Genomic DNA, 21,335 nt, shown 5'->3' on the forward strand with positions numbered 1-21,335 from the left:
GTAGAAAATTTAAAAAGTAGAAGATGTCAGAAATAAAATTCAATTGGCAAAGTTAAATTAACTGAGACGTTACTTATTCAAAATGTATTTATTTATATATTGAGGGGCTACCCTGTGCCAAACACTGTGAATACAGCAGGGACCAAAAGTGAAGAAAATAACTGCCTTCTAGGAGTTTACATATGAATTTAAACATTCCTGACACGTTTCTTATTCAGAGAAATTAGGGAGAATGCAAAGAAAAAGTAGTTCATTTCTTTCACTTCTAAAAATGGAGCTCTTGCATCTGACATATATGTTTTAGTAGTAATTGAGAGTATATTCGTCTTCAGTCATTGAACAGTATCAATGACAGTCATGTTCTCTGTATCCACTTTAAGACACCTGCAATTCTAAGAAACTCCCTTTCTGTTTGAGATTTCTGTTATGCACTGTCTGTGGGGTTTTTTTTCTAAATGTAGCTGTTTCCATTTCAAAAGAAAAATAGACATTATATTTCTCATACCCTCTCTTCAGAATCCTACTAGAATATCTATGATTTCATACAAAACATAGACCATAAAGATTGGTGGAAAAAATAAACATGATTGATTTTTTTTCCTAGTAAGTTAAAATGTCCCACTTAAAACAAGACTTAAGGACATAATAGAGATCATATACTATTGCCTGAGGAGGGAAGCAGGAAAAATAAGATCTATCTTCGTTTCTAACTGGGCTGGAGCCACTCATGTGCACTGATCTTTGCTTACAGCATACCAACCAACTTCTTCCCTCTTGGATTACTAAATAATATCTGGAAAATGAAACTGAGAAAGAGAAATAATTGAGTGAGATGAATATCTCTTCAGATTGCCCCTACTGACTTTTCAACAAAATACATTTTCAACTAAATATAAGGTAGAAATGACAGAGAACAAAGTGGGAAAACTCATGAAAGAGTAAGCAATGAGAGAAGAGAATAGAATGAAAATGGAAGCAAAATTTATAGGAAATGAGGTTTTTCCAGCTCCGTGGTATTTCAATTTCTGAAAGAAACTGGATGATAAAAGGAAAATAACACTTCTTGGCCCCTTTTTCAAAATGACTATGTTACTACTGGAAAAGAGAGACTAAAGTAACTCATGTCAAAGTTCTGGAGTTTGCTTTCCCTTTTCATTCTAGAAATTCCTATCTGGAAATAGTATCAGTAAGATTATTATCAATGTCAATTTTGTTATCAGTGTCAACCTATACTAATAATTTGTGTTTGGATTTTAGCACATGTAGCAGTATCTATCAGTAAGTTCCTTTTCTTTTCATAAATCTGGTACAAGTTGGGATCCCAAAATAAGGAGAAAATGTTTTCTAACTCTGACCAATCCCTTTCAATGCTTGTCTTTATAAATATTTCCTCTCCCTCTTGGCAGCTTGCTGGGTAATTAGTTAATAGAAAGAATAAACATTTGACTAAGAGACTAAGTATAAAAGAAATATTTTATTTTCTAAAAACAATTTCAAATAGCTTTTAATAACAAATAAAATTTGCCATACAGCTTAAAGAAAAGATATATGCAGTGGGATACCACAAATTTAAGATACCAACAAAGGATAGAGGAAAAATCGGGAAGATATCTTAGGTGTAAGGAGAGGAAAGAGAATAACTGCAATTAGCATTCAAATTTGCTATTGTTTAAAAGTTCTCTGCAGGATTTAAATCCTCCATACTAGATGAGAAAGAAAAAGAATGGCATAAGCACATATGCTCTAGCCTACTCTGCCTTTCTACTAAATTAAAATATAAGGAAGCCAGTTAAGTCAGATTGAAACTATTCTTGTACCACAAAAGAAATGCTAATCCCTCTTATTTCACTGTGGATGTTTTTACTGGGGGAAGTTTGGTGTCTTCCAAAGATCTCTTTGCTAATACGTTGGAAAAATAAAAGAAGGAAACTATATTTTTGATCCAGAAACTCTGTTAATATATTTTTATTTCATGTTATTCTGCCAGTTACTCCAGTACCTCTTGGTAAGTTATTATTCATCTATTTATCTTTTCTTTATTCATCTATTTCTTAATTCCAGTGTCTTTTAGAAAATTTTCCCTGAAGTAAAGGGTTTCACATTCACGTTTTCAACCCCCTTTACCTCCCTATTACCTAGTACCTCTTTAAGTACAGATGAATTTAGAAACTATAATATGCTCAATGCCTAGGTAAATCGATAAATAAATGATAGAAAATTAAGGCCCTGAGGTAGTATTTTCCACATAATAAAAAGAAAAATTTAAATATGATAAGCAATGTCAGCAATGTTTTGGTAAAAATTATATATTTATACATCACTGATCCCATTCAAATTTACATAACCCTTTTAGAAAGCAAACTTGCAGTATTTTGCAAAATACAATGAAATACAGTATCTCTTAAACTCATAATTCCATTTCAAGAGATATGCTCTAAGGAATAATTCTAAATATGTAATAAAACCACGTGCATGACATTAATTTGTAAAAAAAAATGTGAAGGCAATATATTGCAGTGGTTAATAAAGGAATCAGATGGACCTAGGTTCAGATCTCAACCAGAACACTTAACCAGATATGCGGTTTTGGGTAAAGTATTTAATTTCTCTAAAACTTTAATTTGTGTTATCTCTAGTGTCTTCTCTAAATCTGATATTTTTCATTGTCCTTACTCCATATTACTGGAACAACTGATTTATTTATGTATAAATCAGCAGAAAGCCTAACTAAACCTCTACTGTTAAAAAAAATGATAATTAGAGAAAACAAGTACTGGTGGCAGTTTAAATATTTTACCAACAAATCAAGCCTCAAAGGAAATCTAAAGAGAAAGAGCAACAAAGAGCAGAGAAATCAGGACTCAGCCAAAAGAGAAAGGACATGAAAATTGTGAAAGCTAAGTTCAAATCTGGCAACACCTGATTCCTTCCTCCTACTAGGGCTTCAAAGGGTCTACTTTAGGGTACGTTTCAGTGGATGATTTCCAAGAGAAACACTTTTTCAAAAATTACCAATGAATATGGACATTTTTCCCCAAATTTCCTAAGAATTCTATATATTTCCCTATCTTTATCTATACCACCTGAAATCAAGACTTAAATTTTTCATATCCTAGTTAGTTAGGGATGATGACTTCACCAACTTAATTACTCAGAAAGACCATAGTAGTTACTCTTCCAAAGTAATCTTTCCAGAGAGGATCTATTTGTCTGTTTTTTGTTGTTGTTGTAGTTGTAGTATTAAAGTATAGTTGACACACAATGGTTTCTATAGGTATTTCTGGTATACAACAAAGTGACTGGACAACTCTGTACATTATGATATGCTCACCACAAGTGTAGCTACCATTTGTCACCATACAATACCATTGAATATATTCCCTATGCTGTATATTTTTTTTTGATACAGGATTCTGAAGTATCTCTAGTAGTTTAGTCCTTTCTTTGGCAGTCATAAAGAGCTTCGAAGTTGACATAAGCTAATGCAATTACTTTAAGTGCTGTGAGAGAGCTGGGTATTTTTACCAGGTTATATAACATTTGTCCATTCTTACTATAATTAAGAGCACTAGAATTAAGACAAATGAGGGGGCAGAGCAAGACGGCGGAAGAGTAGGAGACCCGGATTTCGTCTGGTCTCAGGAATTCAGCTGAATAGGGATCAAACCATTCTCAATACCTACAAACTCAACAGGAGACCAAAGAAGAGAGTAGCAACAACTCTCTGAACAGAGAAGCGACCACTTACTGGAAGGTAGGACATGCGGAGAAGTGAATCCGAGGTGATATTTGGGAGGATAGACTGCGGGGGGGGGGGGGCCTCCGTCAGCCTCTTCTGGCAAGTGAGAGAGCCACGGAGCACAAAATTGGAACTTTTAGAAGTCCGCTCCGCTGAGGGACGTCGCTCCAGTGGCTAAGCTGGGGGTGGAACCCTCGCGGGACAGAGGGTCTCAGAACCCTCGGGGTCAAGAAAGACCAGGGGTGCCTGAGTGCAGCAGAGCTCCCAGGTATCGGATTGGGGAAGCCAGCTGCAGAGACGGAGCTGAGGCTCGGGCTCTCAGCTCGGGGTTGCCATAAACTGTGACCTGCGGCACAGTCGGGCCACTGCTCCTCCAGCAGAGATCCAACAAGCAGCAGATCCAGGGAGAGTCCCCTTCCTCCCCTGGGAGGAGCAGCATGGGAATGCACCACAGGGATCTGCTGCATTTGGAGACTCTACACGGGGTCGGGAGCCAGAGATAGAAATTCTCAGTCACAGGCCCGGTGAGCACGGAGTGCAGCTGGACACTGGGGACACGGGAGTGACTGCTTTTCTCTGGGGGTGCACTGAGGAGCGGGGCCCTGAGTTCTCGGCTCCTCCGGGCGGAGATTGGGAAGCCACTATTTTCACTCTGGTCCTCCAAAGCTATACGGAGAGCTTGCAGGGAACAAAAGCTCCCGAGAGCAAACCCGAGCAGATTGCTTAGCCCGGACCAACAAGGGCGGGGCAATTCCGCCTCCGGCAAAGACATTTGGGAACCAAGGCAACAGGCCCCTCTCCCAGATCAGCAGGAACAGCCAGCAAGCCAAGACGAAGTTTACCGATCAAGGAGAATGGGAGAACTCCAGCGCTAGGGGAATACTGCACATAGAATTCATGGCTTTTTTACCATGATTCATTGGTTTTCCAAAGTTAATTTTTTTAACTGTTTTTTTTGAATTTTTCTTTTTCCCTTTTTCAACCAACATCTTATCAATCCCTTTAAAAAAAAAACAATTTTTATTTTTCTTTTTTAGAGTCATATTTTATCCCTTCATGGTAGTTACCCTTATTTTGGCATATATATATATGAGTTGTTCTCACTTTAAAATTTTGAGATACAGTTTCTTCTAACAGATCAAAATATACCCTAAATCACTGGTGTATGGCTTTGTTCTAGTCTCCTGCCTGATCACATTCTCTCCCTTTTTTTTTCTTTAATCTGCTTTCTTTTTTCAAACAACTTCTTATCTTATCAATTCCTTTTATAAAATCTTTTATAATTTTCATCTTTACACTCATCTTCCATCCCTTCATTGTATCAACCCTTATTTTGTACATATATAAGTCTTTCTTCCTTTAAAATTTTAGGAGGCACTTTCTTCTAAGAGACCAAAATAAGCCCAAAATCCAGTGTGTGGCACTGATCTATGCACTAGCCTGATCATATTTGATCATATTCTGTTTTTTTTTTGTTTTGTTCTGTTTTTATCTGTTTTTATCTTTTTCTTTTTCTTTTTTTTTTCTCTTCTTTCTTTTTTCTTTCTTTCCCTTTCTTTTCCCCTGGATTCAGGTCTTTTCTGATTTGTATAGAGTATATATGCTGGGGACGTTGTTAACCTGTTAGCATTTTGTTCTCTCATTCATCTATTCTCCTCTGGACAAAATGACAAGACGAAAAAAATCACCTCAGCAAAAAGAGCAAGTGGTAGTACCGTCAGCCAGGGACCTACTCAATACAGATATTAGTATGATGTCGGACCTAGAGTTCAGAATCATGACTTTAAAGATACTAGCTGCGCTTGAAAAAAGCGTGGAAGTTATTAGAGAAACCTCTTCTGGAGAAATAAAAGAACTAAAATCTAACCAAGTCGAAATCAAAAAAGCTATTAATGAGGTGCAATCAAAAATGGGGGCTCTAACCGCTAGGATAAATGAGGCAGAAGAGAGAATCAGCGATATAGAAGACCAAATGATGGAAAATAAAGAGACTGAGAAAAAGAGAGAGAAACAACTACAGGATCACAGGGCAGAATTCGAGAGATAAGCGATAAGATAAGATGAAACAACATTAGAATAATTGGGATCCCAGAAGAAGAAGAAAGAGAGAGAGGGGCAGAAGGTATATTGGAGCAAATAATAGCAGAGAACTTCCCTAATGTGGGGAAGGAAACAGGCATCAAAATCCAGGAGGCACAGAGAACCCCTCTCAAAATCAATAAAAATAGGTCAACACCCTGACATCTAATAGTAAAACTTACGAGTCTCAGAGACAAAGAGAAAATCCTGAAAGCAGCTCGGGAGAAGAGATATGTAACCTACAATGGTAGAAACATTAGATTGGCAACAGACCTACCCACAAAGACTTGGCAGGCCAGAAAGGACTGCCATGATATCTTCAGAGAACTAAACGAGAAAAATATGCAGCCAAGAATACTATATCCAGTTAGGCTCTCACTGAAAATTGAAGGAGAGATAAAAAGCTTCCAGGACAAACAAAAACTAAACGAATTTGCAAACACGAAACCAGCCCTCCAAGAAATATTGAAAGGGGTCCTCTAAGCAGAGAGCTTAAAAGCAGCATAGATCAGAAAGGAACACAGACAATATACAGTCACAGTCACCTTACAGGCAATACAATGGCACTAAATTCATATCTTTCAATAGTGACGCTGAATGTAAATGGGCTCAATGCCCCAATCAAAAGACACAGGCTATCAGATTGGATTAAAAAACAAGACCCATCAATATGCTGTCTGCAAGAGACTCATTTTAGACCCAAAGACACCCCCAGATTGAAAGTGAGGGGGTGGAAAACCATTTACCATGCTAATGGACACTGGCAATCCTTATATCAGACAAATTAGATTTTAAAACAAAGACTGTAATAAGAGATGAAGAAGGACACTATATCCTACTTAAAGGGTCTATCCAACAAGAAGATCTAACAATTGTAAATATCTATGCCCCTAACATGGGAGCAGCCAATTTTATAAGGAAATTAATAACAAAATCAAAGAAACACATTGACAACAATACAATAATAGTGGGGGACTTTAACACCCCCCGACTGAAATGGACAGATCATCAAAGCAAAAGATCAACAAGGAAATAAGGACTTTAAATGAAACACTGGACCAAATGGACTTCACAGACATATTCAGAACATTCCATCCCAAAGCAACGGAATACACATTCTTCTCTAGTGCCCATGGAACATTCTCCAGAATTGATCACATCCTAGGTCATAAATCAGGTCTCAACCGGTACCAAAAGATTGGGATTATTCCCTGTGTATTTTCAGACCACAATGCTTTGAAACTAGAATTCAATCACAAGAGAAAGTCGGAAAGAACTCAAATACATGGAGGTTAAAGAGCATCCTACTGAAGAAAGAATGGGTCAACCAGGAAATTAAAGAATTAAAAAAAATCATGGAAACCAATGAAAATGAAAACACAACTGTTCAAAATCTTTGGGATACAGCAAAGGCCGTCCTGAGAGGAAAGTATATAACAATACAAGCCTTTCTCAAGAAAAAAGAAGGGTCTCAAAAACACAACCTAACCCTACACCTAAAGGAGCTAGAGAAAAAACAGCAAATAAAGCCTAAACCCAGCAGGAGAAGAGAAATCATAAAGATCAGAGCAGAAATCAATGAAATAGAAACCAAAAGAACACTAGAACAGATCAACGAAACTAGGATCTGGTTCTTTGCAAGAATTAACAAGATTGATAAACCCCTGGGCAGACTTATCAAAAAGAAAAGAGAAATGACCCAAATCAACAAAATCATGAACGAAAGAGGAGAGATTACAGCCAACACCAAAGAAATACAAACAAGTATAAGAACATATTATGAACAACTCTATGCCAGCAAATTAGATGACCTGGAAGAAATGGATGCATCCCTAGAAATGTATCAACTACCAAAATTGACCCAGGAAGAAATAGAAAACCTGAACAGACCTATAACCACTAAGGAAATTGAAGCAGTCATCAAAAATCTCCCAAGAAACAAAAGCCCGGGGCCAGATGGCTTCCCAGGGGAATTCTACCAAACATTTCAAGAAGAATGAATACCTATTCTCCTGAAACTGTTCCAAAAAATAGAAATGGAAGGAAAACTTCCAAACTCATTTTATGAGGCCAGCATTACCTTGATTCCCAAAACCAGACATAGACCCCATCAAAAAGGAGAATGACAGACCAATATCCTTGATGAACATGGATGCAAAAATTCTCACCAAAATACTAGCCAATAGGATCCAACAGTACATTAAAAGGATTATTCACCATGACCAAGTGGGATTTATCCCTGGGCTGCAAGGCTGGTTCAACATCCGCAAATCAATCAACGTGATACACTACGTTAACAAAAGAAAGAACAAGAATCATATGATCCTCTCAATAGATGCAGAAAAAGCATTTGACAAAGTACAGCATCCTTTCTTGATCAAAACTCTTCAGAGTATAGGGATAGAGGATACATACCTCAATATCATATAAGCTATCTATGAAAAACCTACAGCGAATATCATACTCAATGGGGAAAAGCTGAGAGCTTTTCCCCTAAGGTCAGGAACGCGGCAGGGATGTCCACTATCACCACTGCTGTTCAACATAGTACTAGAAGTTCTAGCCACAGCAATCAGACAACAAAAAGAAATCAAAGGCATCCAAAGTGGCAAAGAAGAAGTCAAACTCTCACTCTTTGCAGATGATATGATACTTTATGTGGAGAACCCAAAAGACTCCACCCCCAAACTGCTAGAACTCATACAGGCATTCAGTAAGGTGGCAGGATATAAAATCAATGCACAGAAATCAGTGGCATTCCTATACACCAACAACAAGACAGAAGAGAGACAAATTAAGGAGTCGATCCCATTTACAATTGCACCCAAAACCATAAGATACCTAGGAATAAATTTAACCAAGGAGGCAAAGGATCTGTACTCAGAAAACTATAAAATACTCATGAAAGAAATTGAAGAAGACACAAAGAAATGGAAAAACGTTTCATGCTCATGGATTGGAAGAACAAATATTGTGAAGATGTCAATGCCACCTAGAGCAATCTACACATTCAATGCAATCCCCATCAAAATACCATCCACCTTTTTCAAATAAATGGAACAAAGAATCCTAAAATTTGTATGGAACCAGAAGAGACCCTGAATAGCCAGAGGAATATTGAAAAAGAAAAGCAAAGCTGGCGGCATCACAATTCTGGACTTCCAGCTCTATTACAAAGCTGTCATCATCAAGACAGTATGGTACTGGCACAAAAACCGACACATAGATCAATGGAACAGAATAGAGAGCCCAGATATGGGCCCTCAACTCTATGGTCAACTAATCTTTGACAAAGCAGGAAAGAATGTCCAATGGAAAAAAGACAGTCTCTTCAACAAATGGTGTTGGGAAAATTGGAAAGCCACATGCAGAAGAATGAAACTGGAACATTTCCTTACACCACACACAAAAATAGACTCCAAATGGTTGAAAGACCTAAACGTGGACAGGAGTCCATCAAAATCCTAAAGGAGAACACAGGCAGCAACCTCTTCCACCTCACCTGCAGCAACTTCTTCCTAGAAACATCACCAAAGGCAAGGAAGCCAGGGCAAAAATGAACTATTGGGATTTCAAGATAAAAGCTTTTGCACAGCAAAAGAAACAGTCCACAAAACCAAAAAACAACAGACAGAATGGGAGAAAATATTTGCAAATGACATATCAGATAAAGGGCTAGTATCCAAAATCTATAAAGAACTTATCAAACTCAACACCCAAAGAACAAATAATCCAATCAAGAAATGGGCAGAAGACATGAACAGACGTTTTTCCAAAGAAGACATCCAAATGGCCAACAGACACATGAAATATGCTCAGCATCACTCGGCATCAGGGAAATCCAAATCAAAACCTCAATGAGATACCACCTCACACCAGTCAGAATGGCTAAAATTAACAAGTCAGGAAACGACAGATGTTGGCGGGGATGTGGAGAAAGGGGAACCCTCCTATACTGTTGGTGGGAATGCAAGCTGGTGCAGCCACTCTGGAAAACAGTATGGAGGTTCCTCAAACAGTTGAAAATAGAACTACCATGCGATCCAGCAATTGCACTACTGGGTATTTACCACAAAGATACAAATGTAGGGATCCGAAGGGGTACGTGCATCCCAATGTTTATAACATCAATGACCACAATAGCCAAACTGTGGAAAGAGCCAAGATGTCCATCGACAGATGAATGGATAAAGAGAAGTGGTATATATACACAATGGAATATTATGCAACCATCAAAAGGAATGAGATCTTGCCATTTGCAACAACGTGGATGGAACTGGAGGGTGTTATGCTGAGTGAAATAAGTCAATCAGAGAAAAACATGTATCATATGACCTCACTGATATGAGGAATTCTTAATCTCAGGAAACAAACTGAGGGTTGCTGGAGTGGTGGGGGGTGGGAGGGATTGGGTGGCTGGGTGATAGACATTGGGGAAGGTATGTGCTATGGTGAGCACTGTGAATTGTTCAAGACTGTTGAATCACAGATCTGTCCCTTGAAACAAATAATGCAATATATGTTAAGAAAAAAAAAAGAAGAAGAAAATAGCAGGAGGGAAAGAATGAAGGGGAGTAAGTCGGAGGGGGAGACGAACCATGAGAGACGATGGACTCTGAAAAACAAACTGAGGGTTCTAGAGGGAAGAGGGTTGGGGGAATGGGTTAGCCTGGTGATGGGTATTAAAGAGGGCACACTCTGCGTGGAGCACTGGGTGTTATGCACAAACAATGAATCATGGAACACTACATCAAAAGCTAATGATGTAATGTATGGTGATTAACATAACAATAAAAAAATTTTTTAAAAAAGACAAATGAATTTGTTCAAGACCCTAGGTGAAGATATGACTTTGACTTGGATGAGATTTTCTATATAAACTCATCAGTTGCCTGTCTTTCAGCAGCTCTCCATATTCCCTCTACCTCATATACAAAGGGCAGCCATTTTCATCTAATGACTGTATTTCAACTCTTCTAAATGACTGATGAGCAAAGAATGAATCTTTAATTTATTGTAATAACAGTCTTTATAGCTATTAGCTCAAAACTCATAATATTAGCTTTATAACAGTCTTTATAACTATTAGCTCAAAACTCATAAATAATGCTTATCAATAATGATTGTGAGAAATTAATATTTGATACTAACTGGAAACTAAAATCTAGACATTAATAACTCCTAACAACATAACAATAATAGTTTTGCATGCCATCCCCCACCACTCTGTTGCCTGCAGTTTATATAAAGTTGGGGGTATACTGATGCCTCCAGCATCCTTTGACCTTTGCCCAAGGTTACTGGACAAAACAATGGAGGAGTTAATTTATCCTATTTCTTTGCAGCTTCCTTCTTAGAAGGGAGGATAGTTTCAGGAAGTGTTTTCTATTTCTGCTATAAAGAGTATGATTAGTAACAGAAATTTGGTGAGCTTAAATTTTGTGTTAGGTTGATTAAAGTTTTGTTTTGTTTCGTTTTTTTCCCCAAACCCATCAACACTGTTGCTTGGCAATTCTAGCATCCTTTGGACTCCCACAGGGTTCAGGTTTCATGCTCTCATGGGCTGTAATGACTTCTGTTAATGCAAACTTAAGTGGCATATTTTCCCATCTCTTTGCTGTCAGATTTTCGCATGTCCTAAAATTACAGATTTTAAGTGAGAAATCTATTAATGCAAAGGATAAAGAGGACAGGCATAATATGGACTTTTCATTAAAAAATAGAATTTCCTGAAGTTATAAAGAATTTAGCTCAGATTTAAAAAAAACCTAAAATAATAATGTTATAGAGAATAAAGAATAGACCAAAGACATTATGAGGTAAGAGATTGAAATGGGAAGAAAAGCAAAATAAGTGATATCTAAATATTCATTGCGAGCTCCCAAAGAATTTTAAATTCTCATAAAAACTGATAAGAAAAGGAAGAGGGGCTAAACACAATTCCATTTTGCTTACTCTAAAGATAACTACCATGAAAGATTTAGGACTATTGAAGAGAATCAAGAGATTGAAGCTCTTGGGATTTCTCATTTGTTATTATAACTGATCTTCACTCTACCTATTCTCCACCCCTAAAAGATGTGCAAGAACCATCATCTTACATGGGTTACATGTCTTATTTGTGCTACTTCTTAAGCCAGATTTAGAATCCTGATCAAACCCCAGAGATTACCAGAAAGAAAAAGAAACACACACAAAAAATTATCATGACAAAACTTTTTAAGTTGATAGTTATAAATAAACTTACTGTATTGCAAAAAGGAATATGATGAGAGCTGACATGTGGTGATAGAGTTTTGAAAGGCAGATAGAATGTTGAAATACAGAGAAGAAAATGAAGAAGGAACTTAAGTTACTAAGCTTTAACTGGTAGCCAGTTTCCTGCAAGATTGTGACCCTTGGACATGGTTAAGAATGTTAAAAAAAATTATTTAATTAGAAAAAGTAACTTTACTTATATAACCCATCAAACAGGCCTTCCAAAATGGCCTGGATATTTAGGTTATTAAAGTGTAGTTAATATTGAATTAATAAGGTATAGCATATTCATATAAGATTTAATGTTTCCCAAATCCCTTTTCCAATGTTCCAAGTAGATTTTCAATAGGAACTAAGTATATAATTTTAATATATTTTATTTTATTTTTTAGTAATTGGTCCAGTAGCAGCTGGTAAGTTCTAATTGCTTCCTCAGTTTCCTGTGGTCCTCTGTTAACATCTGAGTTCTTTTATTTGCACTGATACTTTTGACACCTGGCCACTCTGAAATCTGAGAGTTAGATTATTTTCCATCTCTTCCTTTCCACATTTTCTGGTAATCCTTTAATTTACAAATAGTTTTGGGGTGAGGGGTATATCAAACATCCACAGAATGGCAAGGATAAAGAAAAACAGTTGTTCATTTAGTTACAGTATTGAGTTACAGAAGAGAAACGAAGGCAAACAATGTTGATAAAATATGTTGGGGTCAGACCACAGGAAAAACCATGGAAATAACACACTAAGAAATTTATATTTCAATCCAAAGCTCTATGGTCACAAAGCAAAATTCCAAAAGATAAAAGGTGGAAAGCATATAATGAGAAGATATGAGTATAAATGAGAGTATTAGGAGGGACAAACTGTATGCGCAAACAAAGAAAACACTAACTTTAAAATAGAGTTGAAGACAAATAAGAAAGGCTGATCTTTGTCCTCTCCTTCATAAAGTTTATTATATCTAAACCTGAACCACCACTGCTGGTCAGTGAAAAAGGGTTAGGAGCAATACTTTGAAAGCCTTTTCTGACTTCTCCTCCTTGAAAGAGTTGATTGAGACTTGCCTTTCATACCATTCAGGCAAACTACAAAAATTTGTGTTTCCATAAAAACAAGCAAACAAAAAACTGTTGTTTTGAATGCACCAATTAGAAAACAAAGATTAACAAAACTCATAAATAAAACCAAAGAAGAACAAAATAAATAGAAAGATGTTCCATGTTCATGAATAGGAAGAATCAATATTGTCAAAACGTCAATTCTTCCCAAGTTAATCTATAGATTGAGTGCAATGCCATCAAAATCCCAGCAAGATGTTTTTTTGATATTGACAAACTGATTCTAAAATTTATATGAAGAAGCCAAAGACCCAGAATAGCCAATACAATATTGAAGGAGAACAAAGTTGGAGGACTAACACTACTCACCCTCATGACTTACCTATAAAGCTACAGTAATCCAGATAGTGTGGTATTGGTAAGCAAATAGACAAATCAGTGGAACAGAATAGACGGCTCAGAAACAGTCCCACATAAATACAGTCAACTGATCTTTGACAAAGGAGCAAAGGCAACACAATGGAACAAAGATATTCTTTTCAACAAATAACGTTAGAACAACTGGACATCCACTTACCAATAAATAAATCTTCTCCCATATTTTACACTCTTCACAAAAATTAACTCAAAATGGATCACAGACCTAAATATAAAACTCAAAACTATAACACTCTTAGAAGATAACATCAGAGAAAAGCTAAATGACTTTGGGTATGGTAATGACTTTTTAGTATATGTGCTGCCAAAGTGAGCACTGGTAACAACTTTTTAGATATAATAGGACATGATTCATGAAAGAAATAATTGATAAGCTGGACGTCACTAAAATTAAGAACTTCTGAAAACAAACAATCTGATTTTAAAATAGGCAGAAGATTTGACTAGCTATTTTTCCAAAGAAGACATACAGATGACCAACAGACACATGAAAAGATGCTCAATGCAACTATTTATCAGGGGAACACAAATCAAAACCACAATGAGCTATCACCTCACACTTGTCAGAATGGCTAAAGGAACAAGTGTTGAAGATGTGGAAAAAAAGGAACCCTGGTGCACTGTTGGTGGGAATGTAAATTGTTTTGCACAGTGGAAAAGAGATGGAGGTTTCTCAAATTAAAAAAAGAAATACCATGTGATCCAATAATTTACCCAAAGAAAGTAAAAACATTAATTTGAAAAGATATATGCACCCTTATGTTTATCACAGCATTATTTACAATAGTCAAGATATAGGAGCAACCTAAGTGACCATCAATAGAGAAATGAAAAAGAAAAATTCTATATTTTATATGTATATATATATAATTATATATAAATATATCCCCCTCATTATATTATATATAATAATATATATATAATAAAGAAAAATTATATATTATATATACCCCTCTCATTTTTATATCAGAATCAGATATCAGGGATCAGAAACACAGTTCTTCTCTGCTTCCACTTCCATAATTCTTCCTTCTAAGGTACCATTCAAGATTCCTTGCAGGATACAGTGCTATATAGTAGGACAGCAGATCCATCAGTATGATATAAGAACCTGGTATTTCTCACTACCTTTATGACTCTCACAGTGATCCAAGTTACTTTCATCTCTCCGATTGCTCTGATTTCACCCTTGCCTTCTAGCCAGTACCAATACAGCAGCCACAGGGATCCTTTTAAGATTCAGGTCACCCCTCTGCTTATGATCCACTAATAACTCTCCATCTTTCTTGATTCAAAGTCAAAGTCATTACAGCACCTCTCAGAAGAAGGTCTTGGAAGATCTGTCCCCTACAACTCTCTTAATAGCTTTCCTTCATCTTATTTTTTTTTTATTTTGTTCCAGCCACACTTGCCATCTTTCTGTCCCTCAGATGGTCTAGAAACATTCCTACCCCAGACTGGTTTACTCATTGTCCTCTCTGCCTGAATTCACTCAGACATCTGCATGGCTGATTCTCTCACCTCTTTCATGTTCTATCTAGTAGTTCTATCAATTGCTGAGAATGGAGTGTTGAATTTAACTATAAATTTTTCTATTTCTCTTTTCAGTTCTATCAGTTTTTTCTCCCATGTATTTTGAAGTTCTTTTGTTTCATGCAACACTTGTTTCTTGTATGTAGCTGTTCTGAAGAAATGCAATGAGCTACAAGAAAACTCAGAAAATTCAATAAATTTCGAAATAAAATTAATGAAGAGAATAAGTCTTCTACCTAAGAGATTGAAATTATTTAAAAAAATAAATGCTGGAACTGTAAAAGTCATAAATGAGATGAAGAATGGAATTGAGAGCATAGGTAACAGGGCAGACCAGATGGAGAAAGAATAAATGACGTGGAGAATAGGAATACAGAAATACTTCCAGTCACAAGAGGATAAAGGAGAAGAGAGGGAGAAGGATACAGAGAGTTTATTTAAAGAAATATTAGCTGAGAACTTCCCAAACCTTGAGAAGGAACACAACATACAAGTCACAGGGAGAAGTCACTGTCATCCCCCAGGTAAGAAAGATAGTGATTTAACCAAACTTGAGTAGCACAAGAGGTGAGAAGTCCCTCTTCAGAGGTCCTGCAGGGCTCTTTTTGCAAAAATGTAGTGTTGTGACATGTCTTCTATGTCCCAGAAGACCAAGGTCTGTGGCGGGGCCGGGGGACAGTGGTGAGAGTGAAGGAAACCTTCCATTGTAACAAGTAGTGATTTGGGTTCTGTGATTGATGGAGTGGGGGCAGGTTTTAACAGAAATAGCTGTGGGCTCTAGTTTTTAGGGCACATGTAATTCAGCAGAGGACAAACACATAAGCAAAAATAATAAACTTAGGAACATGCATAGGGAAGTTCCTGGTGTGGCCCAGAGAGCAAAGAGGTCCCACCTAGGCCACAGGTGTGCTCTTTAGTCAGTTTTCTGTCCCGTCAACAGGCCAGGTTAGAGCTATGGATGTCAGAGTGCGGTCCCTGGAACATCAGTATCAGCATCCCTGCCAACTCCTTAGAAATGTGCATTCTTGGAAAGCCTGTGTGGCTCAGTCAAGTTAAGCAATCCAGAGGAGTGGTGAAAAAAAAGCTAGAGGTATCACACTTGCTGATTTTAAACTATACTATAAAGCTATAATACTAAAAACAGTATGGTATTGACATGAAAATAGACACATGAACCAATAGAACTGAATCGCGAGGCCAGAATTAAACACCCGCATATACAGTCAACTAATATTCAAGGAGGGAGCCAAAAACATTCAATGGAGAAAGGATAATCTTTTTAACAAATTGTGCTGGGAAAACAAGATACAAACGTGCAGAACAATAATAATAGTAGGGGATTTTAACACCCCCCCTTACAGCAAATCAACAAGGAAACAATAACTTTGAATGACACACTGGAACTAAGATATTTAACAGGTACATTCAGAAAGTTCCATCCTAAAACAGCAGAATACACATTCTTTTCAACTGCACATGGAATATTCTCCAGAATAGATCACATATTAGTCCACAAAGCAACTGTCAACCAATTCAAAAAGGTCAAAATCATACCATGAATCTTTTCTGACCACATGGCTAAGAAACTAGAACTCCACCATAAGAAAAAAATAGGGAAAGACCACAAATATGTAGAGGTTAAATAATATGCTACTAAGCAATGAATCAGCCAGAAAATAAAAGAAAAAAAATTAAAAATACATGGAAACAAATGAAAGTGAAAATACAATGTTCAAAACCTTTGAGATGCAGGAAAAGTGGTTCTAAGAAGGAAGTGTATAGCAATACAGGCCTACCTCAAGAAGCAAGAAAATTCTCAACTAAAAAAACCTAACCTTACACCTAAAGGAACTAGAAAAAGAACAAACAAAACCCAAAACCAGCAGAAGGAAGAAAATAATAAAGATTACAGCATAAATAAATTCTATAGAAACTAAAAAAAGACCCATGAAACCAGGAGCTGGTTCTTTGAAAAAAATCACTAAAATGGATAAACTTCTAGCCAAACTTATCAACAAAAAAAGAAAAGACCAAAATAAATAAAATTACAAATAAGAGAGAAAAAATAACAACCAATACCATAGAAATACAATCATAAGAGAATATTATGAAAAACTATATGCCAACAAATTGGACAACCTAGAAAAATGAATAAATTCCTACAAACATAACTATCAAAACAGAAACAGGAAGAAATAGAATATTTGAACAGACTGATAACCAGTAAAGAAAATGAATCAGTAATCAAAAAACTAGCAACAAATGAAAGACCAGATGGCTTCGCTGGAAAATTTTACCAAACATTTAAAGAAGAGTTAATACCTTTAATTCTCAAACTATTCCAAAAAATAGAAAAGGAAGAAAAACTTCCACATTCATTCCATGAGGCCACCATTGCCCTGATATCAAAACCAGATAAAGACACTATGAAAGGGGCACCTGGGTGGCTCATTCAGTTAAGTATCTGCCTTTGGCTCAGGTCATGATCTCAGGGTCCCGAGACAGAGCTCCGTGTCAGGCTCTCTGCTCAGCAGGGAGTCTGCTTCTCCCTTTCCCTTTCCCCCTCCCTCTCTGATCTCTCTCATTCTCACTCTGTCTCAAATTAAAAAAAAAAAAAAAGACACCATAAAAAAAAAGAGAGAGAGAACTTACAGGCTAATATCTCTGATGAACATAGATGCAAAAGTCCTCAATAAAATACTAGCAAACCAAATCCAACAATACATTAAAAAAATTATTCACCATGATCAAGTGGGATTTATTCCTGGGTTGCAAGGGTGGTTCAATATTTGCAAATAAATCAGAGTGACACATCACATCAGTGAGATAAAGCATAAGAATGATCATTTCAATAGATGGAGAAAAAGCATCTGATGAAGTGCAACATCCATTCATGATTAAAAACCCTCAGCAAAGTAGGTTTAGAGGGAACATACCTCAACATAATAACTCAAAATAATAAACTCAACATAATAAAGGCCATATGTGAAAAACTCACAGCTAACATCATCCTCAATGGGGAAAACCTGGGAGCTTTTCCCTTAAGGTCAGGAACAAGGCAACGATGTCTACTCTCACCACTTTTATTCAACATAGCACTGAAAGGGGCGCCTGGGTGGCTCAGATGGTTAAGCGTCTGCCTTCGGCTTGGGTCATGATCCCAGGGTCCTGGGATCGAGCCCTGCATTGGGCTTCCTGATGAGCAGGGAGTCTGCTTCTCCCTCTCCCTCTGCCTGCCATTCCCCCTTCCTGTACTCTGTCTGTCAAAATAAATAAAATCTTAAAAAAAACAAACAAACATAGTACTGGAAGTCCTAGCCACAGCAATCAGAAAACAAAAAGGAATAAAAGACATCCAAACTGGTAAAGAAGTAACACTTTCACTATTTGCAGATGGCATGACAGTATATATGGAAAACCCAAGGACTCCATGAAAAAATGGCTAGAACTGATAAAAGAATTCAGTAAGGTCACAGTATACAAAATCAATATGCCAAAATCTGTTTTGTTTCTATAGATCAATAATGAAGCAGCAGGAGAAACTAAGAAAACAATCTCATTTACAATTGTACCCAAAATAATAAGACACCTAGGAATAAACCTAACCAAAGAGGTAAAAGACCTGTACTCTGAAAACTATAAAACACTGATGAAAGAAATTGAAGGTGACAGAAATGGAAAGACATTCCATGCTTATGGATTATAAGAAAAAATATTGTTAAAATGTCTATACTACCCAAAGCAATCTACACATTTAATGCAATTCTTATCAAAATAACAACAGCATTTTTCACAGAACTAGAACACACAATCCAAAAATTTGTATGGAACCATAAAAGACCTTGAATAGCCAAAACAATCTTGAAGAAGAAAAGTAAATCTGGAGGCATCACGATTCTGGATTTTAAGTTATATTACAAAGCTCCAGTAATCAAAACAGTATGGTACTGGCCAAAAATAGACACATAGATCAATGGAACAGAATAGAAAACCCAGAAATAATAATATAATAATACTGTCAATTCAACTTTGACAAAGCAAAAGGAATATCCAGTAGAATAAAGACAGTCTCTTCAACAAATGGTGTTGGGAAAACTGGACATTTACATGCAAAAGAATGAAATTGGACCACTTTCTTACACCACACACAAAAATAAATTCAAAATAGTTTGAAGTCCTAAATGTGAGACCTGAAACCATAAAAATTGTAGAAGTGAACACAGGCAATAACTTCTTTGACATCAGCTATAGCAACATTTTTCTAGATATGTCTCCCGAGGCAAGGGAAACAAAAGCAAACAAACTATTGGGACTACATCAAAATAAAAATCTTCTGCACAGCAAAGGAAACAATCAACAAAACTAAAAGGCAACCTATGGAATGGCAGAAGATATTTGCAAATGACATATCTGATAAAGGGTTAGTATCAAAAATATATAAAAAAACTTATAAAACTCAACAACCAAAAAACAAATAATCCAATTAAAAATGGGCAGAAGACATGAAAAGACATTTTTCCAAAGAAGACATACAGATGGTCAACAGACACGTGAAAAATTCTTCATCATTAATCATCATCAGGGAAATGCAAATCAAAACTACTGTGAGATATCACTTCATACCTGTCAGAATGGCTAAAATCAAAAAGAGAAGAAATAGCAGGTATTGGTGAGACTGGAGAAAAAGGAGCACTGGTGCACCGTTGCTGGGAATGCAAACTCGTGCAATCACTGTGGAAAACAGTATGGAGATTCCTCAAAAAGTGAAAAATAGAAACTACCTTATGATCCAGCTATTACATTACTGGGTATTTACCCAAAAGATACTAAAATACTAATTCAAATGGATATGTGCACCCCTATGTTTATAGCAACATTATTTACAATAGCCAAATTATGGAAGCAGCCCACATGTCCATCAACTGATGAATGGATAAAGAAGTGGAATAACAATGGAATGTTATTGAGCCATAAAAAAGAATGAGATATTGCCATTTGCAAGGACATGGATGGTGCTAGATTATATTATGCTAAGTGAAATAAGTCAGTCAGAGAAAGACAAATACCATATTATTTCACTCATATGTGGAATTTAAAAAACAAAACAAAAGAGGAAAAGGGGGAAAAGGAGAGAAAAGAGAGACAAACCAAGAAACAGACTTAATTATAGAGAACAAACTGATGGTGGTGGGTGGGAGGGTGGGTAAAATAGGTGATGGGGATTAAGGAGTGCCCTTGCTGTCATGAGCACAAGGTGTTGTATGGAAGTATTGAATCAGTATATTGTACACCAGGAACTAATATAACACTGTATTTTAACCAACTGGAATTAAAATGAAACCTTAAAAAACATGAAGAACAATAAAATTATACCTCTATCTCACACAGCTCACAAAAATTAACTTGAAATGGATCATAGATTTAAACATAAAACCTGATACCATAAAAATCTTAGAAGAAAACGTAGAGAAGAAGCTCCTCAATGCTGGTCTTGGCATTGATTTTCCGGACATGACACCAAAAGCACAAATAACAAAAACAAAAATCAACAGGTTGGACTACATCAAATTTAAAGGCTTCTGCACATCAACAGAAACAATTAACAAAGGGAAAAGACAACCCATGGAATGGGAAAAACTTTTTGCAAACCATATATTAGACAATGAGTTAATATCCAAAATATATAAAGAACTCATACAATTCCATAACAAAAAAGAATCTGATTACAAATTTGGCAGAGGAACTGAATAGATATTTTTCCAAAGAAGACATCCAAGTGCTCAACAGGTACATGAAAAGTGGTCAACATCACTAATCATCAAGAGAAATGCAATCAAAACCACAATGAGATATCCCCTCATACCTGCTAGAATGGCTATGATCAAGAACAAAATGTAAGTGTTGGCAAGGATATGGAGAAAAGGGAACCCCTGTACACTGTTAGTGGGAATGTAAATTGGCTCAACCACTATGGAAAACAACGTTGAGGTTCATCAAAATATTAAAAATAGACCTACCATATGATGCAGCAATTCCATTCTGGGTATATATCCAAAGGAAATGAAAACAGGATATCAAAAAATACATATACGTTCATGTTTATTGCAACATTATTCACAACAGCCAAGGTACAGAAACAAACTAATTGCCCATACCAATGGATGAATTGATAAAGAGGATGTCACACACACACACACACACACACACACACACACACACACACACACACA

General features: G+C 36.4%; 1 protein-coding gene across 1 annotated transcript in view; it reads left to right on the forward strand.

The window, feature by feature from the left end:
* Window positions 1-21,335, forward strand: part of TSBP1 (testis expressed basic protein 1) — a 113,631-nt gene that overhangs the window by 85,119 nt on the left and 7,177 nt on the right. Inside the window, exons 18-20 of the mRNA XM_073884787.1 lie at window positions 1,258-1,278; window positions 1,988-2,005; window positions 12,469-12,489. Of these exons, the coding sequence (XP_073740888.1) occupies window positions 1,258-1,278; window positions 1,988-2,005; window positions 12,469-12,489 (60 nt within the window). The remainder of the gene's footprint in view (window positions 1-1,257; window positions 1,279-1,987; window positions 2,006-12,468; window positions 12,490-21,335) is intronic.

The sequence above is a fragment of the Callorhinus ursinus genome, unplaced genomic scaffold (assembly GCF_003265705.2).
Source record: "Callorhinus ursinus isolate GAN/ISIS: 27379988/994484 unplaced genomic scaffold, GSC_fseal_2.0 scaffold59, whole genome shotgun sequence".
Taxonomy (NCBI): domain Eukaryota; kingdom Metazoa; phylum Chordata; class Mammalia; order Carnivora; family Otariidae; genus Callorhinus; species Callorhinus ursinus.